The sequence below is a fragment of the Sander vitreus genome, chromosome 5 (assembly GCF_031162955.1).
Source record: "Sander vitreus isolate 19-12246 chromosome 5, sanVit1, whole genome shotgun sequence".
NCBI classification, from domain to species: domain Eukaryota; kingdom Metazoa; phylum Chordata; class Actinopteri; order Perciformes; family Percidae; genus Sander; species Sander vitreus.
The window spans coordinates 21,479,682-21,496,374 of record NC_135859.1 but is presented as its reverse complement, the minus strand read 5'-3'; the positions used below and the strand labels follow the sequence as shown (position 1 = coordinate 21,496,374).

Here is a 16,693-nt window from a genome sequence, read left to right as displayed (position 1 = left end):
CTCCTTCCAAAGGGCTGTTTAACTGGATGTCAGAATTACTGCTAGACAAACTTTCAGCGCTTCCTGTTCCCTGTCTGTCCTGGGCTCCAGCTCCATGTGTACCAGTTCTTTCAGTCTTTCTCTGCCTTTGTTTTCCTCTTTCCCTGCTTCCTGTGTGTTCAACATTTTGTCTCTCCTCATCCCTGTCTTGATTTCCCTCTCTCCATCTTCCTCTGTGGTCCTTGATGCAGGTCTTTCTGTATGCTTTCCTTCCTGGCAGGACAGGTCTCACCAGCTGCTCCACACTGCTCGACCTTCCCTCTCCGGCTGGATCTGCACTCCTCAACCTAGGTCTCACTGTCTTTAAGCATGGGGTGTAAGTCTCGTTGTTGCTGTTTTCTTCACGATCATCTTCACTTCCACGACCTCCAACTCTGCTTGATCCATTAACACCAGAGGGTTCCAAATGGGAGCTCATGGTGACGCTTTTGAGCCCCTCATTCACCAGCAGAGCACATCTGAAGCAAATTCTACCAGCTAGCCTGGTCTTTCCCCTGTCATCTTACCCAAAGTCTTCTCTCTGCCTCCCACTACTTCTGGATGTATAGGTTCAAGCTCTTTAGAGGGACTGTTCCAGTGTAGCTAGTGTAGGTGAGCAGTGCATGCCTCTGGCCTGGCCTATCCTGCCTGTTAGCCCGCTGGGACATTCCATGCTGTTGACAAAGCCAAAGTCCCCCTGATGAGCCCCATTACAATAGGTGCACTGTTCATGGCCTCACTATTGTCCCGTGTGACCTATACAAAACACATCCACTGAATACACAAAATAAGGTGAAAAAACCAGAGCCACCTTTTTTTCTCACATCCACTAATATGGTGTCAGCTTTTTTTACTCTGGGGTTTACAAATAGAGCACAGAGAGTGTGTGTGTGTGTGTGTGTGTGTGTGTGTGTGTGTGTGTGTGTGTGTGTGTGTGTGTGTGTGTGTGTGTGTGTGTGTGTGTGTGTGAGTGAGTGAGTGAGTGAATGAGTGAGTGCCTGGAGAAAATCAAAATGTATTTGAGGAAAAAGATCAGGATAACTTGTTCAATAGCGCTTTGTTGTGACAGACAGCGTTATGGTTTCCAAATAGAGAATTAACAGGAAACAATTAAAAAAAATTACTGGTACTGTATGGACTGAAATACTTTTGTAAGTTGAATAAAACAACAATAAAGATTTTTACTTCTATATATGTATTCTCTCACAGTATACGTTTGATTATAATAGGTCATGCAACTGTTTTTGAGGGGATGCAACTGTTTAATTGAGGGGAATGGCATAAGTTGGTACTTTGCATCATTGTTTAGGTCTTGGTCTTTGATAAAATGTAAATTGACAGCCTTATTTACATAACTATTATTCACACATTCTTAGAAAATGATCACAGTGAATTACATAGCCCATTCTAAGGCATAAATTACCATCTTAGATACAGCTCCACAAGTCCTCTGAGAATGCCTCACTGGTATGTCCTAATTATGTCCTAACAGGCTGAAGACTAAGGTTCATGCCTTTGGCTTTTGGGATACTAAGCATTAGAATATCTCAGGAGATGTGACTGGAAAATCACTTTTGAAATCCCATTTGTGCAGTGTGGCTATTAAGTAATCTTTTCTCATGTATTTTTGTACTGTTTGTAATTTGTTCAAAATAAAGTAATAATCTTTCCTAATAATTTTTAACCGGTTATCTCTACTGTTCTAATATAATCACAAATATCTCGATTTGTGTGATCGTTTAATTAATTAATCAAGTTTGAATGACTTGCATTTTGGTCTCTCTGTCCACTACAGCCAAGGCTGCAAAAGCCCCAGATCATAGTGTGTTACAGTAACTGTTTTTGGTAATTTAACTAATTTCACATTTGTTATGGAATTTTTACCACTTAAGTGTAAAACCCTTCACACGATACATATTGCTACATAAAGTGCTGTTAAATAGAATAACGACAACAGCTTTTGGCCCATTTTTCAGAAAAAGTTAATCTGGCCATGAAGTTGTAAAACTTCACTCTGTCTCTGTGATACTGAAAAACCTCTGTATGGCTCTCTAGAGACACACACACACACACACACACACACACACACACACACACACACACACACACACACACACACACACACACACACACACACACACCATATAAATTGGAATGTAAATTAAAAAATGCTGACACAAGTTCTATTAGAACACAGAACTTCTATTAGAACACAGAGGGATCTATGATCTCACAGTGTATTAATTCCATACTACAGACAGACACAACAGTTCAGTTTAGCATTCTTCTTCACAGTGAACACAACACAGAGATTTTCTGCACTTAACAGGAACTTACAAGAGGAAAGCAAACCACTCCAACTGAGAGAACCTGAAGAGAGAAAGCTCAGAATGAGAGAAAAAAAAGAAAAACAAGTCAACCCAGTTCATCTGAAAATGTCTGAACACAGACAGGTAAGTAAATGCTCTGTATAGAAGTTTAAGAACTAAATTGGTTTATAGTTTAGATATCAATTTGCCCAATTTGAAAACATAGGTGATCAAGGGTGATCAAGATTTTAGTGACGGTGAGCTGGAGGACAGGTTGTGTTTGTTCATTCTGTTTGGCGTTAAACAGAGACAAGATGAAAACTTTACATCCATGATATCTGAACAATGTACTAGAAATCTTGTGTGTAAGGCATGTATAATATAAAGAGCAAGAAACACGTAATACTACATGTTTTATCACAGTGATCTGAATATCTTAAATTAATCTGCAAATTAGAGTACGTTTTATTTTTAAATATACCCAGCTTCTTTAATTTTTTTTACATAGCAAATTCATGCATTCAATGCATTTACTGTGTGAATACATTAGCAAGCAAAAAAATGCATGCAGCCACAGACACGTGTAATGTAAGTTTTTATGTGTCCAACAATCACATGTGCTTATAAGTAAAAGGAGAAAAGTATATATAAGCAACATTGTTTAGAACTATGACACATTATCATGTGCATTATCTGCAGTATTAACACATGGTCATACTATAAATATTATGTTATAATTTTCATTAGGAAAAAGATAAATAAGGACATGTATCATACTGTAAAAAAATATTAAGATCTAATGTTTGATTTAGACTACGGTCCATAATTCAAATAAAATTCAACAATTATTTCCTTAATGTTGTTATACAGCGATATCCACATTTCACTGTACACCGCATACTTGTTTAAAATTATCGACACAAAAATTTAAAACTAAGGCTAGCTCTACTACTTTACGTAAAGGGTTTCAACACCTCTTCTAGCAGAGCTAGTTTTTTCAATGTTTGTGTTTCTCCATTAGAATTCTGTTTCAGGTGACATGGACAAAGAAGCAGAGGACATGGACGATATCTCCAGCACTCCTCTGTTCTCCATGAACTCAGCAACCACTGAGGATCTTGCGGATCTTGATGAGCTGATGCATTGTGATGATGTTTTAGAGGACCAAGAGGTCACCGGGCTGAGGACCCATTCAGTCATCAGTGATGAGAGCGGAATGACATACCCCTCTTCTTGGGGTTCCTCCCCTGATTCAGACATCTCAGATATGATCACACCTTTTGATCAGAATATCGACGAGGAGATTAAAGAAGTATGCCAAAACTTCTTTAATCTAGAGAACCCTGAGACAGAAGCCGATGATTTTGGAGAAAATGAGGATGTCCAGATCACCGATACAGGATCAACCTCCAGTTTTGCTATCAGGTCAAATGAGAGCACGGTACCTGCCTCATGTCCCTCTTCTTCCTCCTCCAACACAGCCATCACTAAGGCAGACAAGATGTTGCTGCAGTCCACTGAGGCTGTCAAGATTCAGACAGACAATTATTTAGAACATGACAGTAAAGAGGTGATGATGGAAGGAGGATCTAAAGGCAAGAGGAAGAAGTCGCAGTGGAAGAGGTGTTTCAGTGGAAGGCGGAGGAATAGGGTTCAGCCAGCTCCATTAGAACATTTGAATGACTTGTCATCTGGGAGCCAACAGGGCTCTCTTTGTTCTGAAGAGATGCCCTCCACCTCCTGCAGTGCTGCTCTGGGAGCAGACCTTAGGTCCACTCAGCTACAGAGAGTGGACTACACGGAGGATGAGGATCAGACACCAGAAGACACAAGAAATGTTCTTTCATCTCTGTCCTCTGCCAGCCTGATTCCACCTGATTATCGGGTTGTTGAGATCACTTGGGCCAAACGCCCAGAGGACCCACCTCTGACTGAATCTACGACTGATGAGTTCCAGGAAAAGATGAGCTCTTCTTTGAGTCAACAGTCCACTGACTCTGGTGAGGAGGATGAAGAACCCTTCAGCCAGAGCTCTGTGGAGCAGTCTCAGTCTGACTCTCATTCAGTTTCAGGTGACATGGACAAAGACATGGACGACATCTCAAGCACTCCTCTGTTCTCCATGAACTCAGCGACCACTGAGAATCTTGCAAATCTTGATGAGCTGATGCATTGTGATGATGTTTTAGAGGACCAAGAGGTCACCGGGCTGAGGACCCATTCAGTCATCAGTGATGAGAACGGGATGACATACCCCTCTTCTTGGTGTTCCTCCCCTGATTCAGACATCTCAGATATGATCACACCTTTTGATCAGAATAACGACGAGGAGATTAAACAACTATGCCAAAACTTCTTTAATTTAGAGAACCCTGAGACAGGGGCAGAAGATTGTGGAGCAAAAGTGGAAGTTCGGACCACCGATACAGGATCAACCTCCAGTCTTGTTATCAGGTCAAATAAGAGCACGGTACCTGCCTCATGTTCCTCTTCTTCCTCCTCTAACACAGCCATCACTAAGGCAGACAAGATGCTAATCTCCCAGATGATTGACGAGACAGTCAATACACCGCAGTCCACTGAGGCCGTAAAGACACTGCAGTCCACTGAGGCCTTAAAGACACCGCAGTCCATTGAGGCCGTAGAGACACGGCAGTCCACTGAGGCCGTAGAGACACGGCAGTCCACTGAGGCCGTAGAGACACCGCAGTCCACTGAGGCCGTAGAGACACCGCAGTCCACTGAGGCCGTAAAGACACCGCAGTCCACTGAGGCCGTAGAGACACCGCAGTCCACTGAGGCCGTAAAGACACCGCAGTCCACTGAGGCCGTAAAGACACCGCAGTCCACTGAGGCCGTAAAGACACCGCAGTCCACTGAGGCCGTAAAGACACCGCAGTCCACTGAGGCTGCAAGGACACCGCAGTCCACTGAGGCCGTAAAGACACCGCAGTCCACTGAGGCCGTAAAGACACTGCAGTCCATTGAGGCCGTAGAGACACCGCAGTCCACTGAGGCCGTAGAGACACGGCAGCCCACTGAGGCCGTAGAGATACCGCAGTCCACTGAGGCCGTAGAGACACCGCAGTCCACTGAGGCCGTAGAGACACCGCAGTCCACAGAGACCGTAGAGACACCGCAGTCCACTGAGGCCGTAAAGACACCGCAGTCCAATGAGGCGGTAAAGACACCGCAGTCCACTGAGGCCGCAAAGACACCGCAGTCCACTGAGGCCGTAAAGACACCGCAGTCCACTAAGGCCGTAAAGACACCGCAGGCCTTACAAGCCTCAATGGAAAGGGGATGCTCCAGCATCACTGCTGCAGCCAGATGCCTGGTGTCAAAGGACAGAGCAGCCAAGAAGACTTTGAAGCGAGCTATCAAAACAATGAAATCCTTTCTCCCAGGACGAAGCACTGCATTGAAGAGGATTCAGACAAGAGGACGTAAAGGCAAGAGTAAGAAGTCGCAGTGGAAGTGGTGTTTCAGTGGAAGGCGGAGGAATAGGATTCAGCCAGCTCCACTACAACATTTGGATGAGACTGTCAGGTCAGCCAGCACTAACTTGACACCTAGGAGCACTGGAGAGAGCGCTCTTTGTTCTCCAGAGACGCCCTCCACCACCTCCTGCATTGCTGCTCTGGGAGCAGACCTTAGGTCCACTAAGCTAGTGTTGGTGGACTACGTGGAGGACGAGGATCAGACACCAGAAGACACCAGAAATGTTATTTCATCTCTGTCTTCTGCCAGCTCAATTACACCAGATTATCAGGTTATGGTTGCTTGGTCCAAACGCCCTGAGAACCCACCTCTGACTGAATCTACAACTGATGAGTCCCAGGAAGATATCACTTCTTTGAGTCAACAGTCCACTGACTCTGATGAGGAGAATGAAGAAACCTTCAGCCAGAGCTCTGTGGAGCAGTCTCAGTCTGACTCTGAGTATCTCAGCAATAACCAAAGGGATGCTGAGGAGACCAAGGCAAAGAGGAGAAACCACTTCTCCCGCTTCATCTGTAAAATCTTCTCAAAGGTAAGGATGCATTTACAAGGGAATTTTAATCAGTGAAACCATTATAAAAGTACACAAGAATAGATTGGACATGATCTGACCAGATGCGATGACAGATATTAAGTCAGGTGGAACAGACCAGCAGAGACAGTATGAAGGATGTATGACAAGTTGTCTCAGCTTTACTTGATGTGTTATCTCTCATCCTAGTTCTCAGTAGTTTTTAACTTCTCTCCTGCCTACTTTCTTTTCTGTCCCTTCCGTCCCTTTATTCTCTAATTATCTCTAATATTCCGAAAGCATCAAAAGCCATGTATTACCAATCCTGTGATTCATGAGAGAAGTGATGATGCTTTTTCTGGACCAAACAAGTCCAGTTGTTTATGACTTGAAGACATCTCCTGATCTTCTGTTAAACTGTAGACATTTATTTGTGTTTCTGTACTAATGTGTTGTTTTCATTTTCTATTATTTTCCAAAAAAAGAATAAACAGGAGGAAAAGGAGAAGGAGGTTTCAGCAGAGAATCAGACCAAGCAGCCTCCCTTTTGGTTGTGGCTGTTGTTCTGCAGTGTGTGCAGCTGTTGCCTTGACAAGTAAAGAACAGGATCAGGGCCAGACTCTACGGGTCTGACAATAAGTGCTCCCCATCTCTCCTTCTCCTAATACACCCTTTTCTCCCCCATCTCCCTCAATTGTCCCACCGTGGTATCTCTTTCTGCCCAGTACTGTTTACCATCTCTATGTCACTGGCTTTAAATATAATGGAGTAATGTACATTGTGTTATATTTTTACAGTGTTCTATCAGACAGCTTAAATAAATTAATACTTTGATGACTGCATATCGATGTTTCTTGTAGTTTGTTGGACACTTACGTGACACTTACAGTACATTAAAAAGAACATGACTTTCATTGTTACTGACAAACCAGACTAAAGTACAACACACACTGTCTGCTGCACGTCAATTGACGATCACATACATGGGAAGTGTCATACAGAAAATACTATAACTATAGTATAGGGCTGAAACATGTACTTGTATTGAGCTCATTAAATAAGTAAATCCACTTTGAATAGTAAGTGCAGCTTGCGGCAGGCATTAGTTAGCCAACATTGCACAGTCAGGCAAAGTCTTCAAACTTCTGCCCTCTGATAAAACTCATCCATGTGTGACTGTGACTGAATGTCTAGTAAAAAATGTTACTAGTGTAAAACATAGTGTAGTATCTGATTGCCTTTGTTATAATACACATGGTTCCATTTGGCTAAAACAAATGGTTAGAGGTCACCTTCTAGAGGAAGTGACTTTCCTGGAGCAAATGAGGGCCACTGACCCCAGCACTGGACTGAACTACCCCCATCACCACGTCTCATGTTACACAGGACAGTACTTAACCTCATGTTTGAAGAGAAAATCTTCAGAGTGACCATTTTGAGAATTGAGAACTGTCCTCTCCGGGTTCTGCAGGACCCGTCATGATGCTGAATCTTTGATGTAATAAACCTTTTATAATCAGGATCAGTGTCAGCGAATACTTCTTCCATACAGCATCACAGCAACGAAACTAAAGATACCACAATAGCTAAAGGGCATAAGCTAGTTACATACTAATTTTCATGTTGAAAGTAGCAGGAGGGTCAGTCAAGTTCAATGGTCATTTGGAGCTTTAGTGGGGGTTAGTAGTGACACGTTGTCCATCTTTATATGCAGTCTATACTGTTGTACTTCATGGACACGAATTTAAATGTATTCTGGGTTAAATGATCTTATAAACTCAAACCACTGTACACCCCTCCCTCCCTTGTTTTTCCTCACTAGCTGTTTTTATTTTAGGCTGTTTTCTGACTCTCGGCTGACATTATTAGTTGGCTCAAACATACTCGAACATGAGCCAAAAACAACTATTGTTTTAATTGTTTTCTAGGGGATCCTCTCTTTCTCTTTCTCTCCCTCAATTTTTTCAATTTCAATTTGCTTTATTGGCATGACATAATCAATTTACTGTGTAGCCAAAGCATAGAAAAAACAACAAGGAAATAAGAGAGTAAATACATGCTCTCACTTTGTCTCTCTGTCTATCGCTCTCCCTCTCTGACTCCATCTTCTAACGCCATCAACAAGGTGCCAGAGGCAGTACGGTAACATTTAAACCTGTGTTGACATCATCAAACACACACACGCAGGCACGCACGCGCGCACACACACACACACACACACACACACACACACACACACACACACACACACACACACACACACACACACACACACACACACACACACACACACACACACACACACACACACACACACACACACAGAGTTTGCTTCTCATCTTCAACCATCTCACTATCTCCCTCGGCAGCTCAACCCCCTCCTGTTTCCTTATCAACTACGATATCTTACTTGCCTTAACCCCAAATACTGATACAACAGTCTTCATCATTTAATGCAGTACCCGTTGTGGGCAGCAGATGGCAGCAGCTCTCCTTTCTGGACTGTTGTGTCGCTGTCCCTAGTCCTGAAACTACCTACTACTAGCTCCCAACGCCCTGGACATGTTACCTTTCTCTACATTCTGACTCGAATTGCGTTGTTGCGCCCTTAAACGCTTTATTTCCACATGTTTCTGAGTTCCCTTTAAGTTCGTTTTACTTGTCAAAACAACTGTTTCAAAGTGAAGTTGGCTCAAACAAGAAAGTTAATTAGAAGTGATACAAATATTAAGATATTTTCTCAGTTTATATTTCCACCTCGCGTATCCCGATATTTTGTAATAACTCAGTTAATAAGTAGTAGTCCTGACTGACACCATTTGAGATGTAAACAAAAAAAAAAAAATCCACAATTTGTTACATTAAGCGAGTCCAAAGAGTAAAATAAAGGTGAGAGTTAAGAAGAGGAGAGCTCTGCGCCCTCATCGGCTTTCTGCAGTGAAAAACGGAGCAACAAGAAAAGCAGAGGCACAAAACTCCAGGGCGACCTCCACACGGTCTGACGTACCCAAATCTGCTGGTATAAATGAATTCACGGCGTCACCAAGCTCAGAGGGTTTGCAGTACCAGGGAGCGCACCCGTCTGTTAACACTCACAGGCTATAACACACACACACACACACACACACACACACACACACACACACACACACACACACACACACACACGCACACGCGCGCACACGCACACGCACACCCCTCACACACGTCTGCGTCATGCGTCCTGAGAGCCACGGCACGAACGCGGTAACTCCGATGGACCCAGGTAAAACGCACAGTGGCAGCAGTCTGAGGGGCTGACTGTGTCCTGCTTATCTTTCCAGTTGCGTGTCCCTCACTGTTCTGAGAAGGTCGCGCTCTGAGTGTGGTCGCATTATGGATTTTATAACAACAAGCAGCAACAACAACAGCAACGCGACCAGCGGTTACCCTGATGGGGTGGACATGGTTGCCGACTGGGACGTGGGTGAGAATGGCACGGGGTCTGGGTCTCTTCCAGATGTGAAGCTGAGTTACCAGATTATCACCTCTCTGCTCTTGGGGGCCCTTATCCTCGCCTCCATATTTGGCAATGCGTGCGTCGTGGCAGCCATCGCCCTGGAGAGATCTCTCCAGAATGTGGCTAACTATCTGATTGGATCCCTGGCCGTGACAGACCTTATGGTATCGGTACTGGTTCTGCCAATGGCGGCCCTCTATCAGGTTTTGAACAAGTGGACTCTGGGGCAGGAGATCTGTGACATATTCATTTCACTAGATGTACTGTGTTGCACATCATCCATCCTGCATCTGTGCGCCATTGCCCTGGACAGGTACTGGGCCATAACAGACCCAATTGACTATGTAAATAAACGGACACCAAGGCGAGCTGCGATCTTGATAAGCGTGACTTGGCTAATTGGTTTCTCCATCTCTATTCCGCCTATGTTAGGCTGGAGAAGCGCGGAAGACAGGGCGAACCCCGACGCCTGCATCATCAGCCAGGACCCGGGCTACACCATCTACTCCACATTTGGGGCATTTTACATCCCTCTCATCCTCATGTTGGTCCTGTACGGCCGAATATTCAAGGCTGCACGGTTTCGGATTCGAAAAACAGTCAAGAAAACCGAAAAAGAAAAAGTGTCAGAAAAGTGCTTGACTGTGTCTCCGGCCATCTTCCATAAGAAAACCAACGGGGAGGCCGAGGGCAAAGGCTGGAAGCGCAGCGACGAGTCCAAACACAGCTCTCCGTGCGTAAACGGCGCGGTGAAGCACGGAGAGGAGGGTGAGTCACTTGAGATCATAGAAGTTATCAGCAACTCAAAGACGCACCTGCCGTTGCCCAACACCCCTCAGTCCTCCTCGCAGGGCTTTGAAAACATGAATGAAAAGACCTCGGGGGCGAAGAGAAAGATCGCGCTGGCCAGGGAACGTAAAACGGTGAAAACACTGGGGATCATCATGGGAACTTTCATCTTCTGCTGGCTGCCCTTTTTCATCGTCGCACTTGTGCTGCCTTTCTGTGCAGAGAGCTGCTACATGCCTGACTGGCTGGGTGCAGTCATAAACTGGCTGGGCTACTCCAACTCTCTCCTCAACCCCATCATATATGCCTACTTCAACAAAGACTTCCAAAGTGCTTTCAAGAAGATCATAAGATGCAAATTCCACAGACTGTAACCACACACAGTGAAAACATTTGTCTACTTAAATGTGGAGTAAATTAACTGACAGCAGGAAATGTTCACTGACAGTATGGGGGAAATAATACAGACTTTCATTCAGGGACAGTCTCTTTTCGGTGTGTGTTCGAGGACCGTGTAGAAAGAAAACCCGCGGGGTCACTGGCCGATGAAATGAGACAGGAACTTTCACTCTTAATGTACAAGCTCATGTTTATTCAGTGTTGTAGCTACAGTATATATCCTATATGCGACGGCAGCCATTGTTGTATTGCCATGCAACACGTGTCATATGCTGATTCCATACATTTTATCATGAGATAAACGCGGGGTTTCCGTCCTACATCAAGAGCTTTGTAGCACTGAAACAATAAAAGCAATCAAAGATTATTATTAAGAAATATGGGTCAATTTATGTTTAGAAAATAAAATAAAAAAGTAATGAACCAAGGAGAGATAAGGGCTATTATGAACAATCACAGTTTCACTTGGGACCTGTCTCATCATACATCTTCATATATGTAACAAATGAATCATTGACTGATGTTGCGCAAAGAAAGCAGTGAGCACTTATTAATTTGCTTTGACAGACAACACTGGTGATGATGGGGGTGATCAGGTTATCAGTGCACGGTGTGTTTATTTACTTACAGCAAATGGGTATCTAAAAAACCCCACCGCCTATCCATCAAATCCATCTCAAAGTCGAAAGCAAAAAGAGCTGGGCAATTATTTATTTATTTTTCAAAAAAAGGAGGCTGGTATTACATTTCTCATACATGTTCTCAGTCTCCCCCTCTCTCTCTTCTTATTCCAGAGCTCCCCAATCCCATCTCTCTATTTCAGATTGTGCTGTGTGTGTGTGTGTGTGTGTGTGTGTGTGTGTGTGTGTGTGTGTGTGTGTGTGTGTGTGTGTGTGTGTGTGTGCGTGTGTGTGTGTGTGTGTGTGTGTGTGTGTGTGTGTGTGTCGAGGGGGAGCATTAAACATGTTCTTCTATATTAGATTATACAGTACCATTTCCTATCCAGTGCATTGAGTGTTTAAGAAGACAGCTCGTTACATCATTAGCATCAAGAAAAGCAGTGCTAAATTTAGTACATGCACTTATATCACCACATAATGTAAAGGGTTGCTCAGAGATATAGACGACATAACAGAAAGAGTTGCAGAAAACATCACTGCTATAACTGCGCTCTTCAATCAAGCAAATCCCAGACACAAATCCACTTATCCACACAGTAGATACAAAGATAAAGACTGTCAGACGTTAAAAGAGGAAGGAGGAAAACAACTTTCAGGAAGAAGTCCCAATGAGGCCTACACGCTTCACAAGATGGGTGGCTATTTGGCTTGTTGTCTTGGCAACGCATCAAGCCCAAGGCATCATGGTCCAGACAAGGTGGTCGGCAGACTGGGTGAGCATGGACCAGAAAGTAATGTACATTGTGGCAATTTAGAGATGACACCCGTGCATGTATACTACAGAAAACAGTACAGCAGTGATGCTGAGGTCTCAGGAGCACAGTAACACTGCACTAGAGTTGAAATGTTGTTAATTCATTTGCCAGAAAGGTTATTCTGCAACTCTTGATAATCAATCAACATATTGTTCCAGCTTCTCAAAAGTGAGGATTTGATGCATTTCTCTGTCACATAGTCATTTGTCATTTTCATCATCCATCCATCTTCATCCGCTTATCCGGGGTCGGGTCGCGGGGGTAGCAGCTCCAGCAGGGGACCCCAAACTTCCCTTTCAACAAAATATCTTTTGTTTTTGGGACTGTTGATCAGGTAAAAAAAACCCAGATATTTAAAATTGAATTTCACTGTTTGTTTTTTTACAAAATACTTAGTCGACAAAAAACAGCAGCTTAATCGATACTGAAAATAACCGTTGGCAGTGGCCAGCCCCAATATGCACTTATATTGACATTAAAAAGTACATAATTTTCTTACCAAATATTAATACTAAACTAGATTAGGCATCCATAACCACAACCAGCTGATTTTAGTTACAAAAACCTAACCTAAATGCATGATGTGTAACAGATAATTGTGTCAGGAGAAAACTGAGCTGGGAGGACTTCATTAAAAGCCTCTATCTCTCACGACACTAGTTTCTTTTCTCCATCTGATCATTTTTGCTCTGCAGTGCATCAGTGCGACATCAATGCGCTCAAAAGACTTTTAGAAAAGTTACTGTCATACCTGTGACCTGTAGGTCAAATTCTGGGTTTATGACGGTCTCAGAGAAGCCCATAGAGAATGAGGTGTGAGTCAATATGCATTGTAGAGTATATTTTTTAATTGTGAGTCACACTGTATGTAAGACCATTAAAATCATTAACATTTTTTACATTTTGGTCCTGATTCATGGGATTACAAAGCAGCTGACCTCCTTTTAACTATACTATAACTAGTAATATCAAAACTTTGGATTGCATTAGTAATCCCACTCCCTCTAGGATTCTTAAACGTAATGTAGGTAGGTGCGAGCAGTGTAATGACGCAGGAGCATCTCCTTCGACCCAGAAGGAGAGGAGAACAGAGGATTATATAAAAATGCAGCATAAACAGGGTGATTATTTATTACATGTGTAATACTGCCCTCTGGCCTAAAACTGTGGTAAAATTGTATGTGATTCTGCAGTGGGTTGTTATTGGTCCTATAGGAACATTTTAGTAAGAATGAAAAGCCAGTTAAAGAACGGTCAATTGCAAATGTAGAGCTCCTGTTATAACACATTTTTCAACACTAAAAGTGGTGTCAACTTTCTCCTCTAACAACACACAGGACATTAAATATTTAAAGAGTTTGTACTGAAAAGTCACACAGGAAATAACACGCGTTAACACCCTGTCAATTTTAAAATGACATTTAATTTGGGTACATAATTGTAATTCTTTCCACCGATCAATATCAAACAGCAGTGGCCACCTGAAAATGTGATACCACATAACTTTGTAAATTGATGTTCTTCACTGATCACTTTAGACAGAGGTACAGTCTAAGGTAGCATGTACTATAGACTGACAAGGTGTTAATGCATAGTTGATATGGATAATAACAATATTTAAAGTGCATGTACATGCATGTCAAATGTTAATTTCAAAATGATTAAAAATTGTTAATTAAAATGGGCTGTCATCTAAGAGCAGTTGACTAACATAAGCCTGTCATAACACAGTGTTTCAAATTGAAATCTCTAAATAAACCAACAAATGTAGGCTGCATTCAAAGGAAGGACTGCTATGCTGATATTTTCATAAACAATGATCACAGTCTAAAAATATTTGTTGCATAACGATAAGAATTTCTTTCATTGACGATAAAAAAATTTTTTTTGCCAGTAATGTGGATCATCAGCACCACAATACATTTTTAATAACAAACAAGTGTAAATATTTCAACTATTTTAAGGGAAGTTCTAACACATAAACTGTTACTTAAGGCTGTATTTGATACCAAATATTATGGCATGTTTTTTTAGGTATTTGGCCTAATGCAAGTTTTAACTGAATTTGTGTTCAATTAAAGGACATAAAGGACACATTTATATATGTTACATCATTGACATTTGTTCAATGTAAGTAATGTATGCATCTACAACCAATCAATCTAAAACAATTCCTTTCTCTGTAAGTAAGTACTTTCAAAAATAATCCTATAAAATACAGAAAGAAGGAAAATCACATTTAGTTAAAGAGGTTAGTGATGGGAGAAGCAGAAAGCAACACAGAGAGCAAGAAAGACAGAGATGGAAAAAATGTTTCAAAGACAATGAGAAGAGGAGAGAGGCAAAGGCAAGAAGAAAGTGAGAGAAAGAGAGAAATGACTGAACACTCAGCACAACACGTTTGTGCTTCGCCCCCTCCTACTTTAGAGTCTTTTTGATCTGTCAAGAGAATCTCACAGCCCCCAGCCCGTCACACGCCGAAGGCTCTCTCTCTCTCTCCGTCCAAGCCTGAGAGAGAGAGAGAACAGGAAGGGAAGAGCACCAGAAAACACATTTTGGCGCGGAGAGATGAGGATTTGGGTGTTTTCAGATACAGCGGTTATTTTTTACTACAAAGGTCAGTTTACCTCGTTTAGAAACAGATCCTGACACTTCTGTTCCGCAGTAGAGTCCAAACATTGATGGATTAAACAAAGTGTTCTCTCTCTCTCTCTCAATTCAATGGTGCTTTATTGGCATGAAAGTTTCAATAACAATGTTGCCAAAGCTTCAACATAGAATTTGTCCAAATATTCAGACAAAACACAATAAACAGTAATATGAACATTAACACAATATTAGGATGATTTATATTAATTGCAAAAATCTCTTTGTATGGCAAATATGAAACACAAATATGAAACAAAAGTTATTAAGCAATATGCAGGGAAAACAAAAATCTCTCTCTCTCTCTCTCTCTCACCACACCTCATCACTTCAATGGAGGGCAGGCATCACTTGTTCAAGGACAACAGCAAACACAAAAAAGGTACACTGTAAGAAAAAAACCCGTAAAAAAAACGGTCAATGACTGGCAGCTACGGCTGCCAAACATTGACCGTGAAATTAAAGTAAAATACCCTAATTCAAACAATGTGTAAAAACATTAAATTTACGGAAAATTTCATTAAAATGTTTACAGAAAATACCGTTATTTTACAGATTTTTCCCAGATAATCATGATCAATCACCTTCAATAAAGGGACAATCATAAAAATTCTACAGAAAAATACCGTTATTTTACAGATTTTTCCCAAATAGTTATGATCAATCACCTTCAATAAAGGGACAATCCTAAAAATTCTACAGGAAAATACCATTATTTTACAGATTTTTGCTAAATTATTACGATCAGACACCAAAATATGATCTTCAAAATTACTGTGAAATATCCTCAACTGAAAACATACTCAAGCAATACAAAATATATACATCATTTTCACTGTTTCAATTAAAATGTTGTAGGAAATTAACTACAAATAAAGTAAACACCACTATTGATTCTAAAATCCTTTTATTTAATGCATTCAGATGTCAATTTACAATATCAACCAATTATTCACAAACAGTTCTTTAGAGCCCCCCAGGAGGAACTGAAAAACAAAAAATGGTACTTCTTCATGTGTGTAACATGTTTCTGTAAGCATTTCTATCAAAATGAGGTCAAGATTCCCCTTTGAAAAGGATGGAGGAAGCAACAAATTGTGCTGTTGAGCTGAGGGAGTTGTGGTCTTCTTCTTCTTCATTCTCCTAACCCTTGGGGGCTCTGTATAAGGTAGTTCTGATAACATTTAAGAATCCTACCTATATAGTGTATTATTAAGTAAAATTAAAACATACCACAAAAGGTCAATGTATCTGTAACAGACGTGCAACATAGCAGAAAGATCAGACTTCCTCCAAATGGCCAGTAATCGTCTGGATCTGCTCCTGGAGGGGACACACACAGAGAGAAAATATTACTGAAAGGTCTTTACTGTAAAAAGTAGGATTTTATTTATAGTTCATTTTAAATGAACACTGCTGGACTTTCACAGGAAATCAGTGTTGTAGCATTTTCCCAAACAACTGCAGAAAATAGTGACTACGTTTTAAATGCAAAAAACAACTCAAGAATCTTCAGGTTCTTAGCTCTGCACTGTGGTCCAGCAAACCCACACACACAGATCAAGCAGTGTGTACGTTAACACAGC

The 16,693-nt window shown here is 41.8% G+C and overlaps 1 protein-coding gene across 1 annotated transcript; it reads left to right on the top strand.

The window, feature by feature from the left end:
* Positions 1-9,633: 9,633 nt before the first annotated feature.
* htr1aa (5-hydroxytryptamine (serotonin) receptor 1A a) lies at positions 9,634-11,338 on the top strand. Its single transcript, XM_078249745.1, has one exon. It carries the CDS (start codon positions 9,715-9,717, stop codon positions 10,999-11,001), a length of 1,287 nt encoding a protein of 428 aa, XP_078105871.1. The 5' UTR covers positions 9,634-9,714; the 3' UTR covers positions 11,002-11,338.
* Positions 11,339-16,693: the final 5,355 nt, after the last annotated feature.

Bases quoted from the DNA above. Each gene is read 5' to 3' on its own strand.
- htr1aa (XM_078249745.1), top strand. From the start codon at position 9,715: ATGGATTTTATAACAACAAGCAGCAACAACAACAGCAACGCGACCAGC.